The sequence below is a fragment of the Aspergillus ambiguus genome, assembly GCF_047715705.1.
Source record: "Aspergillus ambiguus strain CBS 117.58 unplaced genomic scaffold BDV59scaffold_18, whole genome shotgun sequence".
Lineage (NCBI taxonomy): Eukaryota > Fungi > Ascomycota > Eurotiomycetes > Eurotiales > Aspergillaceae > Aspergillus > Aspergillus ambiguus.
Window position 1 is genome coordinate 360,729 of NW_027395531.1, and position 14,119 is coordinate 374,847.

General features: G+C 48.8%; 4 protein-coding genes across 4 annotated transcripts; 2 read left to right on the forward strand and 2 right to left on the reverse strand.

Moving 5' to 3' along the window:
- Positions 1 to 9: 9 nt before the first annotated feature.
- On the forward strand, positions 10 to 5,907 carry utp10 (snoRNA-binding rRNA-processing protein UTP10). The gene is made up of 5 exons (XM_073696317.1): positions 10 to 509; positions 566 to 3,611; positions 3,661 to 5,058; positions 5,109 to 5,253; positions 5,307 to 5,907. The coding sequence occupies exons 1-5, from the start codon at positions 133 to 135 to the stop codon at positions 5,747 to 5,749; spliced, it is 5,409 nt and encodes a 1,802-aa protein (XP_073547491.1). The 5' UTR covers positions 10 to 132; the 3' UTR covers positions 5,750 to 5,907.
- A 108-nt stretch (positions 5,908 to 6,015) lies between these two features.
- BDV59DRAFT_193579 (glycoside hydrolase family 18 protein) lies at positions 6,016 to 7,635 on the reverse strand (the record flags this gene model as incomplete). The annotated part of the gene is made up of 5 exons (XM_073692252.1): positions 6,016 to 6,117; positions 6,191 to 6,853; positions 6,913 to 6,972; positions 7,033 to 7,410; positions 7,492 to 7,635. The coding sequence occupies 5 exons, from the start codon at positions 7,633 to 7,635 to the stop codon at positions 6,016 to 6,018; spliced, it is 1,347 nt and encodes a 448-aa protein (XP_073547492.1).
- Positions 7,636 to 9,243: 1,608 nt separating this feature from the next.
- On the forward strand, positions 9,244 to 10,363 carry BDV59DRAFT_39660 (uncharacterized protein). The gene is made up of 2 exons (XM_073696318.1): positions 9,244 to 10,266; positions 10,325 to 10,363. Exon 1 carries the CDS (start codon positions 9,354 to 9,356, stop codon positions 10,080 to 10,082), a length of 729 nt encoding a protein of 242 aa, XP_073547493.1. The 5' UTR covers positions 9,244 to 9,353; the 3' UTR covers positions 10,083 to 10,266; positions 10,325 to 10,363.
- On the reverse strand, positions 10,350 to 12,550 carry BDV59DRAFT_39665 (arrestin (or S-antigen), N-terminal domain protein). Its single transcript, XM_073696319.1, has 2 exons — positions 11,985 to 12,550; positions 10,350 to 11,929 (listed from the first exon to the last, which is right to left on the reverse strand). The coding sequence occupies exons 1-2, from the start codon at positions 12,184 to 12,186 to the stop codon at positions 10,587 to 10,589; spliced, it is 1,545 nt and encodes a 514-aa protein (XP_073547494.1). The 5' UTR covers positions 12,187 to 12,550; the 3' UTR covers positions 10,350 to 10,586.
- Between the last annotated feature and the right edge of the window lie 1,569 nt (positions 12,551 to 14,119).

Sequence of the window (14,119 nt, forward strand, 5' to 3'; positions counted from 1 at the left end):
AAAGTTGCTCCGAACATCTTCTGGTTCGACGCCTGCTGCATCACCACAGTTCCTGCGTCCGGAGGAGAAGAAGACGACTATCGAGTGATGGATTTCTCGAATCAATAGTCCACCAAAAGTTTTCATCGCAAAATGGCCTCCTCCCTCGCCGCGCAGCTCTCGCAGATTGCGGCCAACTCGACTAACCAGTTGAACCTCAAGGCGCAGAGGGTCGCGCATTCGCATTCCCTCATCTTCGACAAGAAGGTCGCTGGATCTCAGGATTTCGACACGATCTACGACATTTGCTATGAAGGATTTCAGGAGTTATGTGAACTGGACCCTCGGTTCGCGCAGTTCGAGCGCACCATCTTTAGCCCGCAGAGTAAGACGGAAGAGCGGACGGAGATGAATGCTGAGCAGAACAAAGAGTTGGATACTGTCCTGGAGGCTTTCCTCGCGTTAGTTGGAGGCAGACTTTTACTGAGCCCTGCCGTTAAGGCCGCTGACTGGCTTATTCGGCGTTTCCGGTGCGTCATGTCCCCCGGCGCATCAAAGTTTTATCGTATCGCTAACGGGTGTCTAGAGTTCACGAATATAATACTCCTGTCACGATTCTCACTTTCCTACCCTATCATAGCACTCCGCTGTTCCTAAACCTACTCTCTATCCTCCCAGAAGACCTGTCGCCGACGTTCAAGGTTCTCCTTCCCTATAAGAAGAGCTTGATCAACCCTCCCCGCCACCCCCTCGTGCACAGTGCCACAACGAACAAGCCATTCCTGGCTGCATTGAATGCCTATGTGCTTCAGGCAAGTCGACAGAGGTCCGCTCACCACGCGCTTCTGTCATTCTGGGCAGGAATCTTCACAGAAGCTGTGTCTGGGATGTTGGATGCGTCGAGGTCTGGTCGTCGAAGCGTGGAGAAGGTGAAATACGACGACATTGTGCTTTCGGTACTTCCGGTTCTCAACGATGGATTGGCAATGAAGGATATCTCCGAGCTCGTTATTGGCTGCTACATGGTCTGTGTCGTGCTTGCGCAGAAGGCTGCTTTGCAGGACAACGTCCTGGATAGTCTGATGGAGGCTATTGTAGGGTCGTGGACCGCGGAGACCACCAACTCTGGCCTTATCTGTCTGTCGGTCCTGGCTCAACAAAAGCCCGAGCCAACCGTTCCGAAGCGGGTCTTCAAGGCAATCCGTCGTCTGGAAAACCCAGTTCAGCAACTGTCGGAGATATCAGCACAGTACCAGACATCGCACTTGCTCCTTGCCATAATTGCTCGGTGTGTTGACGATCTATCAAAGCAAGAGGATACCGCTCGCCTAGATCTGTTGTCGCTCATGTTCGAGAGCCAACTTCTCGGAGAAAGTGAAACGAGACAGGGTATGGCCATCGTCCTCCATGCCGCTAGCAATGCGCATAAAGACGGCACGATGTCTCTAAATGCACAGACACATCTGGCAGATTTGGTTCAGCACTTCGCACGTTCAGAACCTTTTCAAACGATCTTCCAAAAAACCATTGCGGAATCTGCTTTCGATATCTCTGCTCTGGAGCATAACCTGCAGACAGTGATCGAATCTGCCCAAACTCCCAAAGCGATTGAAGATGTTGAAATGGACGATGTTGAGCGGGAACAGAATGCGGATGATGAGTTCCCATCTATTCTTCAATCGTTGCAAAGCGAACACTTGATGAAAACTTCATTCCTTGGCTCCCAGTCTATCCCTGTTTTTGATCGCCTTGTACAGGCCTTTGCCTTGGCAATTGGCTCCCAAGAGAGGCTCGAGTCTTTTACTGATTTGGCTGTGCTCGGAAAGTCCAATGCCACCAAGTCGCCCCAGTATCTGTCTTTCTTGGTGAGAGTGTTCTCCGGTTCATACCCCATTGGTACACGTGTGACCGCCTTGAACTTGTTGTCATCATTCCTTAGTAACACTACTGCCGATGTTGACTTCCAGACGCTTGTGCCTTTCGTGCTGGTGGCTCTTGGAGATGCCTCCGAAAGGGTCCGTCGCGAAGCAGCAGCTGTTTTGGCCGCACTAGGCACCTTGTACAAGAAAGCCAAGAAGGACAACCTGGCGGTTTGGGGGTCTGATTCTGTTTACGGCCAGGGTAAACAGTCCAAGGACGTCAATTGGCTCCCAGGCCGGGATATCATGAAGATCCTCGAACGCGCTTTCCTCCCAGCGCTGGAAGAATATGTTTTAGATCCGGCTAATGTAGCACATGTGATCGAAGCTACTTTGCGTGGGACTTCCGCGGATTCGGACGCATCAGAATTGAAGAAGCCTCTGCGGCTTGCTCTTTTCACCTTCCTTTGCTCGCATGCTGTGCACGTCCCGCTTTTTGCTCCTAAGCTGGGATTGCTGAACCTCCTCAATCGTGTCGAGAAGGCCGGTGGAACGACTCGAACCAAGGAGCTAGAGCCTTTGCTAAAGATCTGGCGTGGTTTTGGTACCGAGAAAGCGAAAGAAATTTGCGATAAGGAGCGGATCTCGGCCACCGATATGGAGAGTCAGGTCGTCAAGATCGTTTCGCCCAAGGAAAAAGACGCGATGGTTCTGTTACTGTCGAACGTTAGCCCCTACTCCGACTCGCTGAGTCCCTCATTCGTCGCTGCGGTGTTCAACCGAATGAAAGAAATCTGGACAAAGCTCCCCGAGGACAGACGGGTCTTTGCCGCAGAGAGGCTTTTCGAAATATCAGTGCAGGAATCTGACTCACCTCTTGTAAATGGTTGTCGGGATGTGCTTCGCAGTATTGAGCTGCCTGGGCCCGTGCTACTTCACTTTGTCAAGCAAATTCCGGTTTCTGTCACTGACATTGAAGCTCTTGGACCTGCGCCGAAGAGAAGACGCACCAGTCAGAATAATATGGTGGCGATGACCGTTAAGGATGAGGCAAAGCTCAGCAAGTTGATGGAGAAAATGACTTTCATCCTTGAGCTTGTGGATAGCTCTAACCCCGAAGCCCATCCAGAGCTTGCAGACGGTCTTTTCCAGACCCTGGCGGCCCTTCATCATTTCAAGTCGCATATTCAGTCTGGAATGAGCTACCTACTCAGCTTAGCACTGGGCAGCCTCCTGGCTATTGTTAACAAGTCGAGAACAACTTCGAAACCGCAGTTCAACACTTCTGTTATCCGGGCTGACTTGGTTGTGGATTGTGTCCGTACGACTGAAAGCCCTCAGGTGCAGAATGCAGCTCTTCTTCTGGTGGCCGGATTGTCAGTCATTGCGCCCGAATTGGTCCTGCACAGTGTGATGCCGATCTTCACGTTTATGGGTTCCAGTGTACTCCGAAAGGATGACGAGTACTCCGTTTCCGTGATCGATCAGACTATCGACCAGGTTGTCCCTTCCCTAATCCAGTCTTTGCGCAACCAGAAACGCGACGTTGTGTCCGGAACCTCGGAGTTATTGCTCAGCTTCACCGCTGCCTTTGAGCACATCCCATCCCATCGCCGACTTCGACTCTTCCATGCGTTGATCACTAAGCTTGGAACTCGAGACTTCTTGTTCGCTGTATTGGCCATGCTTGCGAATAGGTACTCTATGGATAAGGACGTCCTGATTTTAATGACGGGATTGGCCTCTGATGCCAGCGCGGCCGTTGAACTTTGTGTATGTTGACCCGCTTTGACTCATGCAGTGTAACTAACATTATATGCAGACATATTGCAAATATTTGGAACTCGTCGCGGATTCTCTGCGACCCAAGCCTGGAATTTCTCAAGTTCTACTTGGCATTGGCAGCGATGATGGCCGTGAACCCCAGAAAGTTGCAGTTGATCTCCTCAGAGCCTTGGCGTATCTTTTCAGACACTCCTCTATTAAGTCCAAAATGGCCAAGGCGTTGGCAGTGGAGGAAGGTGATGAATCGGAGGAGATTCGCTCCTACTTCTCTCAGATCTTGACGCAGATCTTAACCATTGGGGATTCCACACAGACTATGAAAGCCGTCGGCCAAGCTAGCGGAGAAGTACTCAGTGCATTGTTCGGCACTTTGTCGCTTATTGATTTCCTCGACACGATTGAGGTCTTGCTCCAGCGCCCTGGTGATGAGCTCCGACGCAAGGTTCTCCGGCTGCTGGAAGGTCGCCTGCGTCAGAACCCCGAGCGTGACAGCCCTTCGCAGAACCGTATGCTCGACTTCCTTCCCACATTGGTCACCATTGTCGAGTCATCGCCAGATATCTTGCTTAAGCATGCTTCTGTTGCCTGCATCGATCGCATTACTGAAAAATACGGCAAGAAAGATCCTTCCAGGGTTATTCCTGCGTCCAAGGCAATCGCTGGTGAATCTTGTCTCGGCCAGGAAGATGATCGTATCCGTATTATGGGTGTCTTATGCCTCGCATCTATGGCGGAAGTTCTTGGACAGGCTATGATTCCTGCGCTCCCCGATACTCTGAATCGGTCTTTGTCTTTGCTGGAATCGAGCATGGAGACAGGAAAAGAGAACACGAGGTTGCATGACGCTGTTTACTCGCTATTCTCGGCCTTGTTTGTGCACCTGCCTTACATGATTTCTGCCTCGCACCTGGACAAGGTTCTCTCGCTATCTTTCCAGTCTGCGGCTTCGGAAGACCTTGAGGACGAGAGCCGGCAAGAGGCATTGCGTCTCATGGCCAGAAAGGCTGACTTGGCCGCAACCTTTGGAGCTGTCAACCGCAACTGGGCTCGCGCTGTTGCGGCCGGCCCGGAAGCCACAAAGGAGACCCTGGAGACTGTGAGTCTTGCTATTGAGAAACATCCAAAGTCTGCCACAATGAAGAACCTGCCGGTCTTGACCGAGATCCTATTCAAGGCGTTTGACCTGCGTCGTGAACAGGTTGCCCTAGGATCCAACACCAAGTTTGAAGCGGACGACTTGGACGAGGCGGAGGAGATCATCAACGATGTTACCATAAAGATGATCTACAAGCTGAATGACACGACTTTCCGTCCTATTTTCACGAAGCTGTTTGACTGGGCTACTACAGGAGTCTCCAAGAAGGACCGTCATGGTGACGTGTCCCGTCTTACGACATTCTACAAGTTCTTGGAGGTTTTCTTTGGCACCCTTCAGGTATGCAGTTACCTGTATTATGTTTATTCCGTTTTCTAACAATTTACTAGTCCATTGTCACCGGTTATTCAAGTTATATCTTGGAGAATGTTGTCTCAGTCCTTGGAAAGGCCAGTCCTTCAAACCAGAATACCAGAACTCTCTGGTTGTCCTCGTTGCGCATGCTTCGAAACGCCTTTGAGCATGATCAGGACGGTAAGTCTCTTTGACTCAAGCATGGCTGAAGGAATGTAGACTGATTTTCGCAGAATTCTGGCAATCCCCGTCTCACCTCACCAAGATCTCCGAGCCTCTGATCTCCCAGCTTGCTCATGCCACTACCTCATCTCTGGCCAACACTGTAATTGCCGAGGCTATCCCTGCGATCACCGAACTAGCCGTCGCAGCAGACTCTACCGATAATCACAAAGAACTCAACACCATCCTGATGCGATTCCTCCGGCCATCAGCCGGCCCTAGCGGCAAAGCTGCAGGCGGAGAGAACCCGCACACCCGTTTTGTGGCTTTGAAGGCTGAGCAGTCACTGACGGAGCAGCTGGGCGAGGAATGGCTTGCACTGTTGCCTGAGATGCTGCCATACATTAGTGAATTGATGGAAGATGAAGATGAGAATGTAGAGAGGGAGGTTCGCCGATGGGTCAAGCAGATCGAAGGTGTCTTGGGTGAGAAGTTAGACGACATGCTGACTTAGGGCATTTTGGTATAGAGGCATTTTTGGCGTTGGTATATCTATGCTGCTGTGTATATGAAAAGTTGTTACGTTCACTGTCTATACTCAATAGATCGCAAAGACTGTTGCAATATGTTCCACTCATTAAACAAAGTAAATCAACCAATATTCATCAATACATCAGCTATCCAACACGGCGACCAGCACAGCGATGGTAAAGCATCCAGAAGCGTATCGTTCCTCAACAACACATCACTTCGTAAACCATCAACGAACACCACGACAGCCTAGCGGAACCCGTTGCGCAAATTCTCAAACTGCGAAGCCGGATACTCAAGCTGGTTCTCACTCTTATCTAGAACGGCAACGCCACCTAGTTCATCGACGAGCTACACGGGTGATAATCAGCCACACGAGTCCAGGTGCTAGAAAAATGGCAATAAAGGGAGGTGAGAAACTTACAATGGAGATCAAGCTCGCCTCGCCCGTCCGGTCCCCACTGGTCTCCCACCACATGCCGCCGCCCAACTGCCTTGCTTTGATGTAAGCGCTCTTCATCCTCGTAATTGCTGGCGTATCGAAGCTAATCATCGTGCGCTTGGACGCGTCGTAGCTGTACGCTGCCCCGAGATCGCTGGCCTCCGTCACCTGCGCGCCTTCACGCGGGAGAGCCTTATAGTCCCACACGCCCGGCTCCCAATTGCCTTCACCGACGCCATTGTACGGATGGCCTGGCCCATTGGTGTTGGCGAACGCGCGGCCGTAGAGGGGCATCCCGAGGATAATCTTATGCGGAGGCACCCCGTGTGAGGTGTAGTAATCGATTGCTTGGTCGGTGTTGAAGGGAGTGCTCTGTTCGTTGGATAGTGAGGCGTGTAGATTTGCCGTGTGGCCAGCAGTGGCGTCCCAGCTGCCTGAGTAGTCATAAGCCATTAGGTTCCACAGGTCGATGTAATCGTCCATTTCGTCGAGTTTGAGCTTAGTGTAATGGGCTGGGCCTGGTATCAGAGTTAACTTTGGCATGATACTGCCCCGGGAAATCGAGCGCGGCGTACCAGCTGGGGAAGCGACAGTTAGGAGGAAGTGTTTGCCGCTGGCGTGCTCTTCACTGTAGTCATCCAGTTCCTAAGGGTAATATTCAGTTAGATATGGGTATATTAGATGGTGAAGCGCAGTAAGCCTACCTCACGAACTTCTCTGAGTAGAGATACGAAGTTGTTTGCCTGTTCCTCATTTTCGGGATACTACGCTGGTTAGAATACCGTTTCAACTAATGGATATAGGTCTCGTGCTCCTGCACATACCTCCCAGTCAATATCGATTCCGTCAAAGCCGATATCCTGGATCAATTTCACGGCGGACTCAGCAAATCGTTTACGGCCAGCATCCGTGCTAGCTGGAGCAGCAAAATTCCTCGAGTAAGTCCAGCCCCCGATGGAGAGGAGCACTTTCGTGTTTCGGTTCTTCTGCTTTTGGAGGTAGAGTTGCTTTACGCATCCGTAGGCGTTGTCGGTTCTGGGTTCATTCCATGAATCTCCCGGGTAGTGTTTCTCGAGGTCGGACCAGCTGTCTGTCAAGTACACCTCACCAGTTTCGGGACGGACGTTGGCAAAAGCATATAGAACATGAGTGAGCTTGGTAGCTGGAATGTCCTGAGGGTGATGGTTTCTTCCATAGATCGCCTGATCATTGTTATTAGAGTACATTTTTGTATGCGCTATTGAGTAGATAAGCACAAAGGCTGATAAGAGAGCAAGACTAACCCAGTTTACAAAGTATGCAGCAGAGACATAGCTAGTCACATTCCCCTGTGCCTGATGAGGTGGCTGGTTAGGCCCACCGAAGGGATCTGGAACAGGAAATGCTTTGGTGAACCATGACAGGCATAGCAGCAGGATAAGGAACATGTTTGTCTTGAAAGACATGGACAGTCTCAAGTGGAGATAGAAGCATGAGACGGAGGTTTAAGATGTATGATAGTAGAAACGTAGATGTAGGAAGAAAGAACAGAAAGAATTGGCTTCAAAGAGGGTCATATATAGATAAAGACGCTTTGGGTTTCGGAGTATCCCATACACAGGATGTTGTAGTACTTAGTCACTTGGCTTAACTCTGTATTCCCTCCTATTATACGCACTTCACAGCTGCATGTATCCGGAAACTCGTGAAATACAAACATGCAGGTCTATAATTCAGTGACACCCATCACAATAACAATGACAACCCTAGTCATTCATTGAAGCACTCCTGGGTTTGAAAATGTTGTAGAACGATCAAATTACCAATAACGCTGTGCCAATATATGCGTTTCATATTGTCTTTCATAGAAATAGTATCAAATAAGCTCGGGCCGCTTGGATGTACATATTATGGCGCAGTTGGATATATTTTGAACAACCATAGACAAAGATCGTCTCTTCGTTTCGACAGGGGTTCTATGTCTGTTTGTTGAGAACAATGAATCATACGTGGCGGAGCGTTACATACGCCACGGCAGGAGACACAAGCCGTACTATGTTTTAAGGCGCACCTGGTCTCTTTATGGTTATTTTTTATCGGCGGGAATGGCTTTACCCATATCAGATATACCGTGTAGACATCGTACTTGTGAATAACATAATAGGCTGACCATGTCTACTCGAGATGTTCCTCGCTGTCACAGGGTCGGTAGGATTCGTATAAGGAAACTAGCGTCAAAATATAGACGTTTAATAATAAGACTTTACGAACATTGAGGTTGTCATCGGCCACTTCTACAAATTTTCATAGTTTTCTTTTCTTGGAGCAAAGGGGCTCTGCCAGCAACAGAACCGTAATAAATTGCACAACTGATAACTTCATGAGGGCCATCGCTAGTTGAAAATGTTAACCCCTTGAGTGCTTGGGTTGATATACCATTGATAGACACGTCATACTATAGCAGCAATAAAGCACTTGGCTCATGGATAGAAAATGATCAATGGGGAACTGACATGGCGCTGTACCGATTTGGGACGAATAGTGTCAGCATCGAACATGATATAAAACGTTTGTTTATCATCATCGCAACCAAAGGAGGCTAATACCAGAAGTTTGAAATCTTGCCAAAGCCATACTTATTTTTCTTTATGTATGTGTGTCTGCTATCTCTATATCCTTCGTTTATTTTTTCTGGTTTAATATGAGGTTGCCGCAGCTGAAATGTTCTTATCTCAGGCACGGTTTAATATTATACAGGGGCCCTTATAAACTAGCGTACCTCAGCAATGGTCTTTCTGAAGGGATAGCTATAATATCACTAAAGAACCTAGGGACCCCTTTCATTTGGGTGCTGGTGTTATGCATTGACAAGGCCCAATTCTCTGTCATCTCATTATGGAGTTCCGACATAGATATCATTTTTGATGTACAATGTGCTGGTAACGAATAACCTACCAAGGAGCAAGGAGGTCTTGACCAGGAGGATTTGCCACTGGTGGCGGTGACAACTCCGTCAGTAACGTAACTAGTGCGGGGTTGCATCTCTTGTGAACATCACGAGATATTCATGTACATGCCAGCAATCTACGAGACAAACAGATCTATATGATTCTAGGTTGGTCTAATCTTTTAAATTTTCCCCGATCAAAATCAAGCACTTTGCAAAATGGATAACTCACATACGGTATGGTGCCTTCTAATTTGTTACGTTTCTCCGGCTAAGTGTGGTTTACGGTTTAATAAGAATCAAGTCGTCAGTGCAGAAGAATACAAGGCTGCCCGCGAAATGCTTCTCACGCAAGAAAAGGCTGCTACGCGCAACTTAGAAAGACTCGCGGCTATCCGTCGCGAGTTACCGATAGTGCGCGTTGAAGATCCAGCTCGGTTCAAGTTTGATACCCCTGAAGGGGAAAAATCCCTGTCGGACTTGTTCAATAGCAGCAAGCAGCTTATCATTTACCATTTTATGCTTGGCGAAGGAGAGTCGGAAGGCTGTGTGGGATGTTCTTTTTGCATGGATCATATTCCTGATCTAAGTCACCTATTGAGCAGGAATACTGCCTTTGTTGCAGTTGCCGCTGCACCTTTGGATGAGATTATGACATTTAAAAACCGCATGGGATGGAAGTTTCCCTTCTACAGCGCTGCTAAGACGCATAAGGAGTGGGAAAATTCCGAGAGTAGGGGTGAGACCATTACGTGGAAGCCAGGGAATGGTTACTTTGGGCTCAGTGCCTTCTTAAAGGAAGGCGATGAGGTGTTTCACACTTACGACACTACCGCTCGAGGCCTGGAAGTTATTCTTTCTACGTATCATCTGCTGGATATGACCCGTATGGGACGACAAGAAGTGGGAAATGGGATGGGTAATTTCCGCCATCACGATAAGTACTGAGCCTTGTGATAGTCTGTGAATCATATATGTACCACTAATTTGTATTATCGTGTGAACACCTGCTATTATGTCCGGTCTATATGTGATATTAAAATGTACTGTGAGCAACTATACAGCGTACAATAGTGGATTAATGCTCCAGAGGGGAGACATATTCGCTTGCTTCCAGATCACGTGGATCTAGGTAGGTGTTGTTCTAATAGGCTCGGAAGGTTCGCAGAGCTAATGTTGCATTCCGTAAGGAAATAATAGTCCTCAAAACATATTGGGAACACTGTACATCGATAAGATTAATATATTAACAAGTGGCATGTAACGAACACAAGAAATCGATCCAAGTCTATGAAAAAATAGATATCTGTTATTCAAATGAGAGACAACGAAATGGGTATATTTCAGAATGATTCCAACGCCATGCAAAATAACACTTTTATCTTCAACAAATGTATGTACCTGTCTCCTCTTGGAGCATGAAAAGGGTACATATGTCTGTTCAGATCTGTTCTAACAAGCCGCCCTGACACCGCCCAATGGGCTGTCAGCTGGTGCGTTCGAGACGACTGGTGCTCGGATGGTTGAGTACTCAGGCGGAGCAGATCGTGACTGTCGCTCTCCATCAACCGCGATCTCGGGTGTGGAGACAATCGGAGACAGGCCGCGAGGAGTAAAAAACTCGGCATCGATGGCCTCTTGTGTAATTTCCACTTGATTTGGCTTTACCAGCTCCGTGACGCGGGGATGACATGTGAGCTGAATTGGTATCCTCAAGGATGCCGTTGGAGTGAGGATGTTGGCATTTGGTGTGTGATATGAGATACTAAGATCCAGCGCATACATGCGCGAGACTAAGCAGGAATGGAATGTCGGAACGAACGCCTTGGTCTTGGGAAGAGTGATCGGAACTACCACTGACGCGGTATAATATGTCTTTCCGGAGAAACAGGCCGATGGGCTTGCAACGGACTCATCTGAAGACGTTGATTGCAACGAGTCACATCTATCGATGCGACTAACGGCACTGTGCTTCTTCCACTGTGCGGATGCAACGCACATCATGGAAAGCGGCACTGTCTCTGTATAACTGCCGCGACCCATATGGCCCCAGACCAAGGGGCATATATGCGAGGGGTAATCACCCCATGGTTCCGCACTGTAGAAAGTGGATACGCGGAGCTTGCTCCAGATCGTTCCCAAGCGCGGAGGTCCTTCATTTCCAACTGGGTCGAAGCGCAGATGAACTGTGGCTGCAGAGCTGATGGAGTCGGTGGCTTCGCTGTCGGGAGGGCTCAACTGTACAGGTTTTGGCTGGGTCGACGTGACGACCAATCTGCCCATCTTGCCTCGCATCAGGCCACGCTTGACACTCTTCTCCTTGCGCATGCAATATACATCCTCGTTATCTGCAATGTTGAGGGGTGGCTCCTCCTCAACCACAGGAATGATCCGCACCTTCTTGCCGGCAGAAACGAGGGTCTTGGATGTCCGCTCCGAGGGGTGTTTGCGGACCACCGATGCGCGGATCAAATAGGCGATGCAGCACATGCTCGGGGAAATATCATCTAGTAGCTTCTTACCATCACTAGCGAGCATAGGGTCTCCTAAGGATGGTGGGAGCAGAGTGTGGGAACGTTCGACATGGATATTAGTTTTGGCGTGGCTGCAGGCGTGCGGCAAGAGACGTTCGGGAACCACGAATGTGAATGGAAATTGGTATGTTCGACCCGGCTCGAAGACGCGGGGGGTGGGATATGCTGTATGCTCGATTGGCTGGCGCAGGCGCAGGAATGTTTGGCATGCACCTGTTCGCCCGGGCATAGTTACCCGCTCCACCGACGTTCGCGACGAGCCTGGGATATGTTAGTTTAATCTGGGGTTCAATCGATTGGGGACACAGATACATGCCTTCGAATGTAATTTCAATTTCATCAAAACGAACATCCTGCTCGGTAGTTATAGAGACCGTTCCTTGAATATAATCGCCAGTTGTATAGGAGTTGACCAGGCCATTCTTCTGCCCGTCAAGTTCAACGTTGATCTTCGGACGTGCGCGTGATATAAAGGGTTCTAAAGAGCTTGAATCCCCAGTAACAATTGAATCCGCCATTGCAGACGATCTTGTTTCCGGCGATAGGCAGATGACAATTATATAGTAGACGATATGCTCTGCACAAAGCCCAACGGGCAGAAAGTTTTGTTTCGGACTGTCCGAAGACGCAACAAATTTGTACCTTATAATGCGATAGCAAGGAAAGAGAAGCTTTAAGAGTAGAGGCCTCCCTAGAAAAAAAAAAAAAAGGGACCCAGTACTAATGAATGTAGGGATGGGTTGATCGTTATCGTTGGGTAATGGTAATTTGCGGCAGTGGAGCACGGTCGAGAATAGCGACAACAACAACCTTGGAAAATATGGACTTGAATCCGATACCCCAGGCTCAAACTAGTCTGGAGCCACACGTCTTATATTTTTTTGCGGGACAAAATCATCATGAAAAAGACTACCCCGTCTTTTGAAGCAAAGGGCGTGCCATGAGTCACTTGCTGAGAAATCATTGTCAACATTGCGCTAGAAGTAGCAAATCCCAAACGACCATAGCGTCCCAAAAAGCCACTGCACGTGTTGATTGATATCCACAAATTGAAGGAACTGGTCTACCAGGGTTGTTCGGCAGAGCTCACTAACGCCATCCGGACCCATGACGCACCCTGCACGGTCCAGACAGCTGGTTAACTTGGGTGCATCCATGGCTTCTCCCTTCAACTTCCTGTTAATGAGCATTGGAGGATCGAGCCACTACTCTATGATTGGCTGCGTCGGTAAGGATCATCTGCGCCCTTGGAATGACATCCTTGATCATTCTGGCGGTGGTGACTAGTGCTAGCGCTGCATGCTTGCTCGAGCCTAAGGATTAATAATGTACAAGGAAGGGATTTCGGCTGCTGATCGGGGAGGAATAATGTCTATGACGAAGCGTTGGACGATCCTCTTGATTTCAAACATTGCTTCCATCCATTTTCTTGATCCTGGTCCAAAATTGAGAACCCCCCATAACCCTAATTAAACTGCCTTCTTTTGTACTCCTATGTTTCCATCTATTTAAGATTCTATCGCGTGATGATCGGACATCTCACGCCATCAATGGACTACGATCATCGATATCATCGTCGTGAGACTATTTCTCATAGTCGTACCCAGTATAGAGTATAGTCCATCGCATCCTTGTGAAATTCGTCATTCCTCCCCACCGCCAAACGCCTTCTGAAAAAATTTGAGACTTCCTCGCCAAAATATTATTCCCCCAGCCGGCTTGGGAAAGGTCACGCCCTGTCGTAAATTTGCAGTGGCTCTCTCGTATTGATTCCTTCAGTATTGTCCGAGGACCTGGAGGGATTGGGGGCTGCTCCACACTGCGCCCTACGACAACGGACCGTCTGGGTTAGTCCCATAGTTATTCGTATCCACCTGGACGATTTTTCTTTTCTTATTTTTTTTAAGTTCGCCAGGGCGGGGGATTTCCAGTCAGCGATCAGATTTGACTCCCGTGTTCGCAAAGAATAGATGATTAATATAACACGGTGCAAGGTCGTCTCTGATGCCCTCACATCTACTCCGGAGTACCACTTTCCTTAGGTGGTCTTCTTCGCCTGACCAAAGTGTCGCAGAAGTGAAAGACCCATTAGACAATTAATTTTAAGAGACGAGACATTCATGAACGAGAATAACCGAAGTTTTGACATCTGTCCAGCTCTAACCGTCCCTAACCGAACCGGTGACCCTCTGTGAACAACGCCGGTATACCGACCTCCCTCTCTCGGTCCAGAATCGCATGACGGTATTGAAATTGGCTATTACTATCGGAAAATATCGTGTACAGAGTAGACGGTCATAATAACCTAACCGGTCCCCAGTATCTGATCGGTCGCAACCGGCGGGTGTCGTTTCCCGCCGGACATTCGTCACTGGCATGACTCGATTTCCGATCGCTACCAGGTCCTACATCGGAGTACAGAGTTTTAGATTAGGCTCCAGACGCGGAGTA

Excerpts from the sequence above, each read along its gene's own strand:
- utp10 (XM_073696317.1), top strand. The coding sequence starts at position 133 with ATGGCCTCCTCCCTCGCCGCGCAGCTCTCGCAGATTGCGGCCAACTCG. Across the intron at positions 510-565 it reads TGGCTTATTCGGCGTTTCCG|AGTTCACGAATATAATACTC; the intron begins GTGCGTCATGTC and ends ACGGGTGTCTAG. Across the intron at positions 5,059-5,108 it reads TTTTCTTTGGCACCCTTCAG|TCCATTGTCACCGGTTATTC; the intron begins GTATGCAGTTAC and ends ACAATTTACTAG.
- BDV59DRAFT_39660 (XM_073696318.1), top strand. The coding sequence starts at position 9,354 with ATGGATAACTCACATACGGTATGGTGCCTTCTAATTTGTTACGTTTCT.
- BDV59DRAFT_39665 (XM_073696319.1), bottom strand. The coding sequence starts at position 12,186 with ATGGCGGATTCAATTGTTACTGGGGATTCAAGCTCTTTAGAACCCTTT. Across the intron at positions 11,930-11,984 it reads AATTGAAATTACATTCGAAG|GCTCGTCGCGAACGTCGGTG; the intron begins GCATGTATCTGT and ends AACATATCCCAG.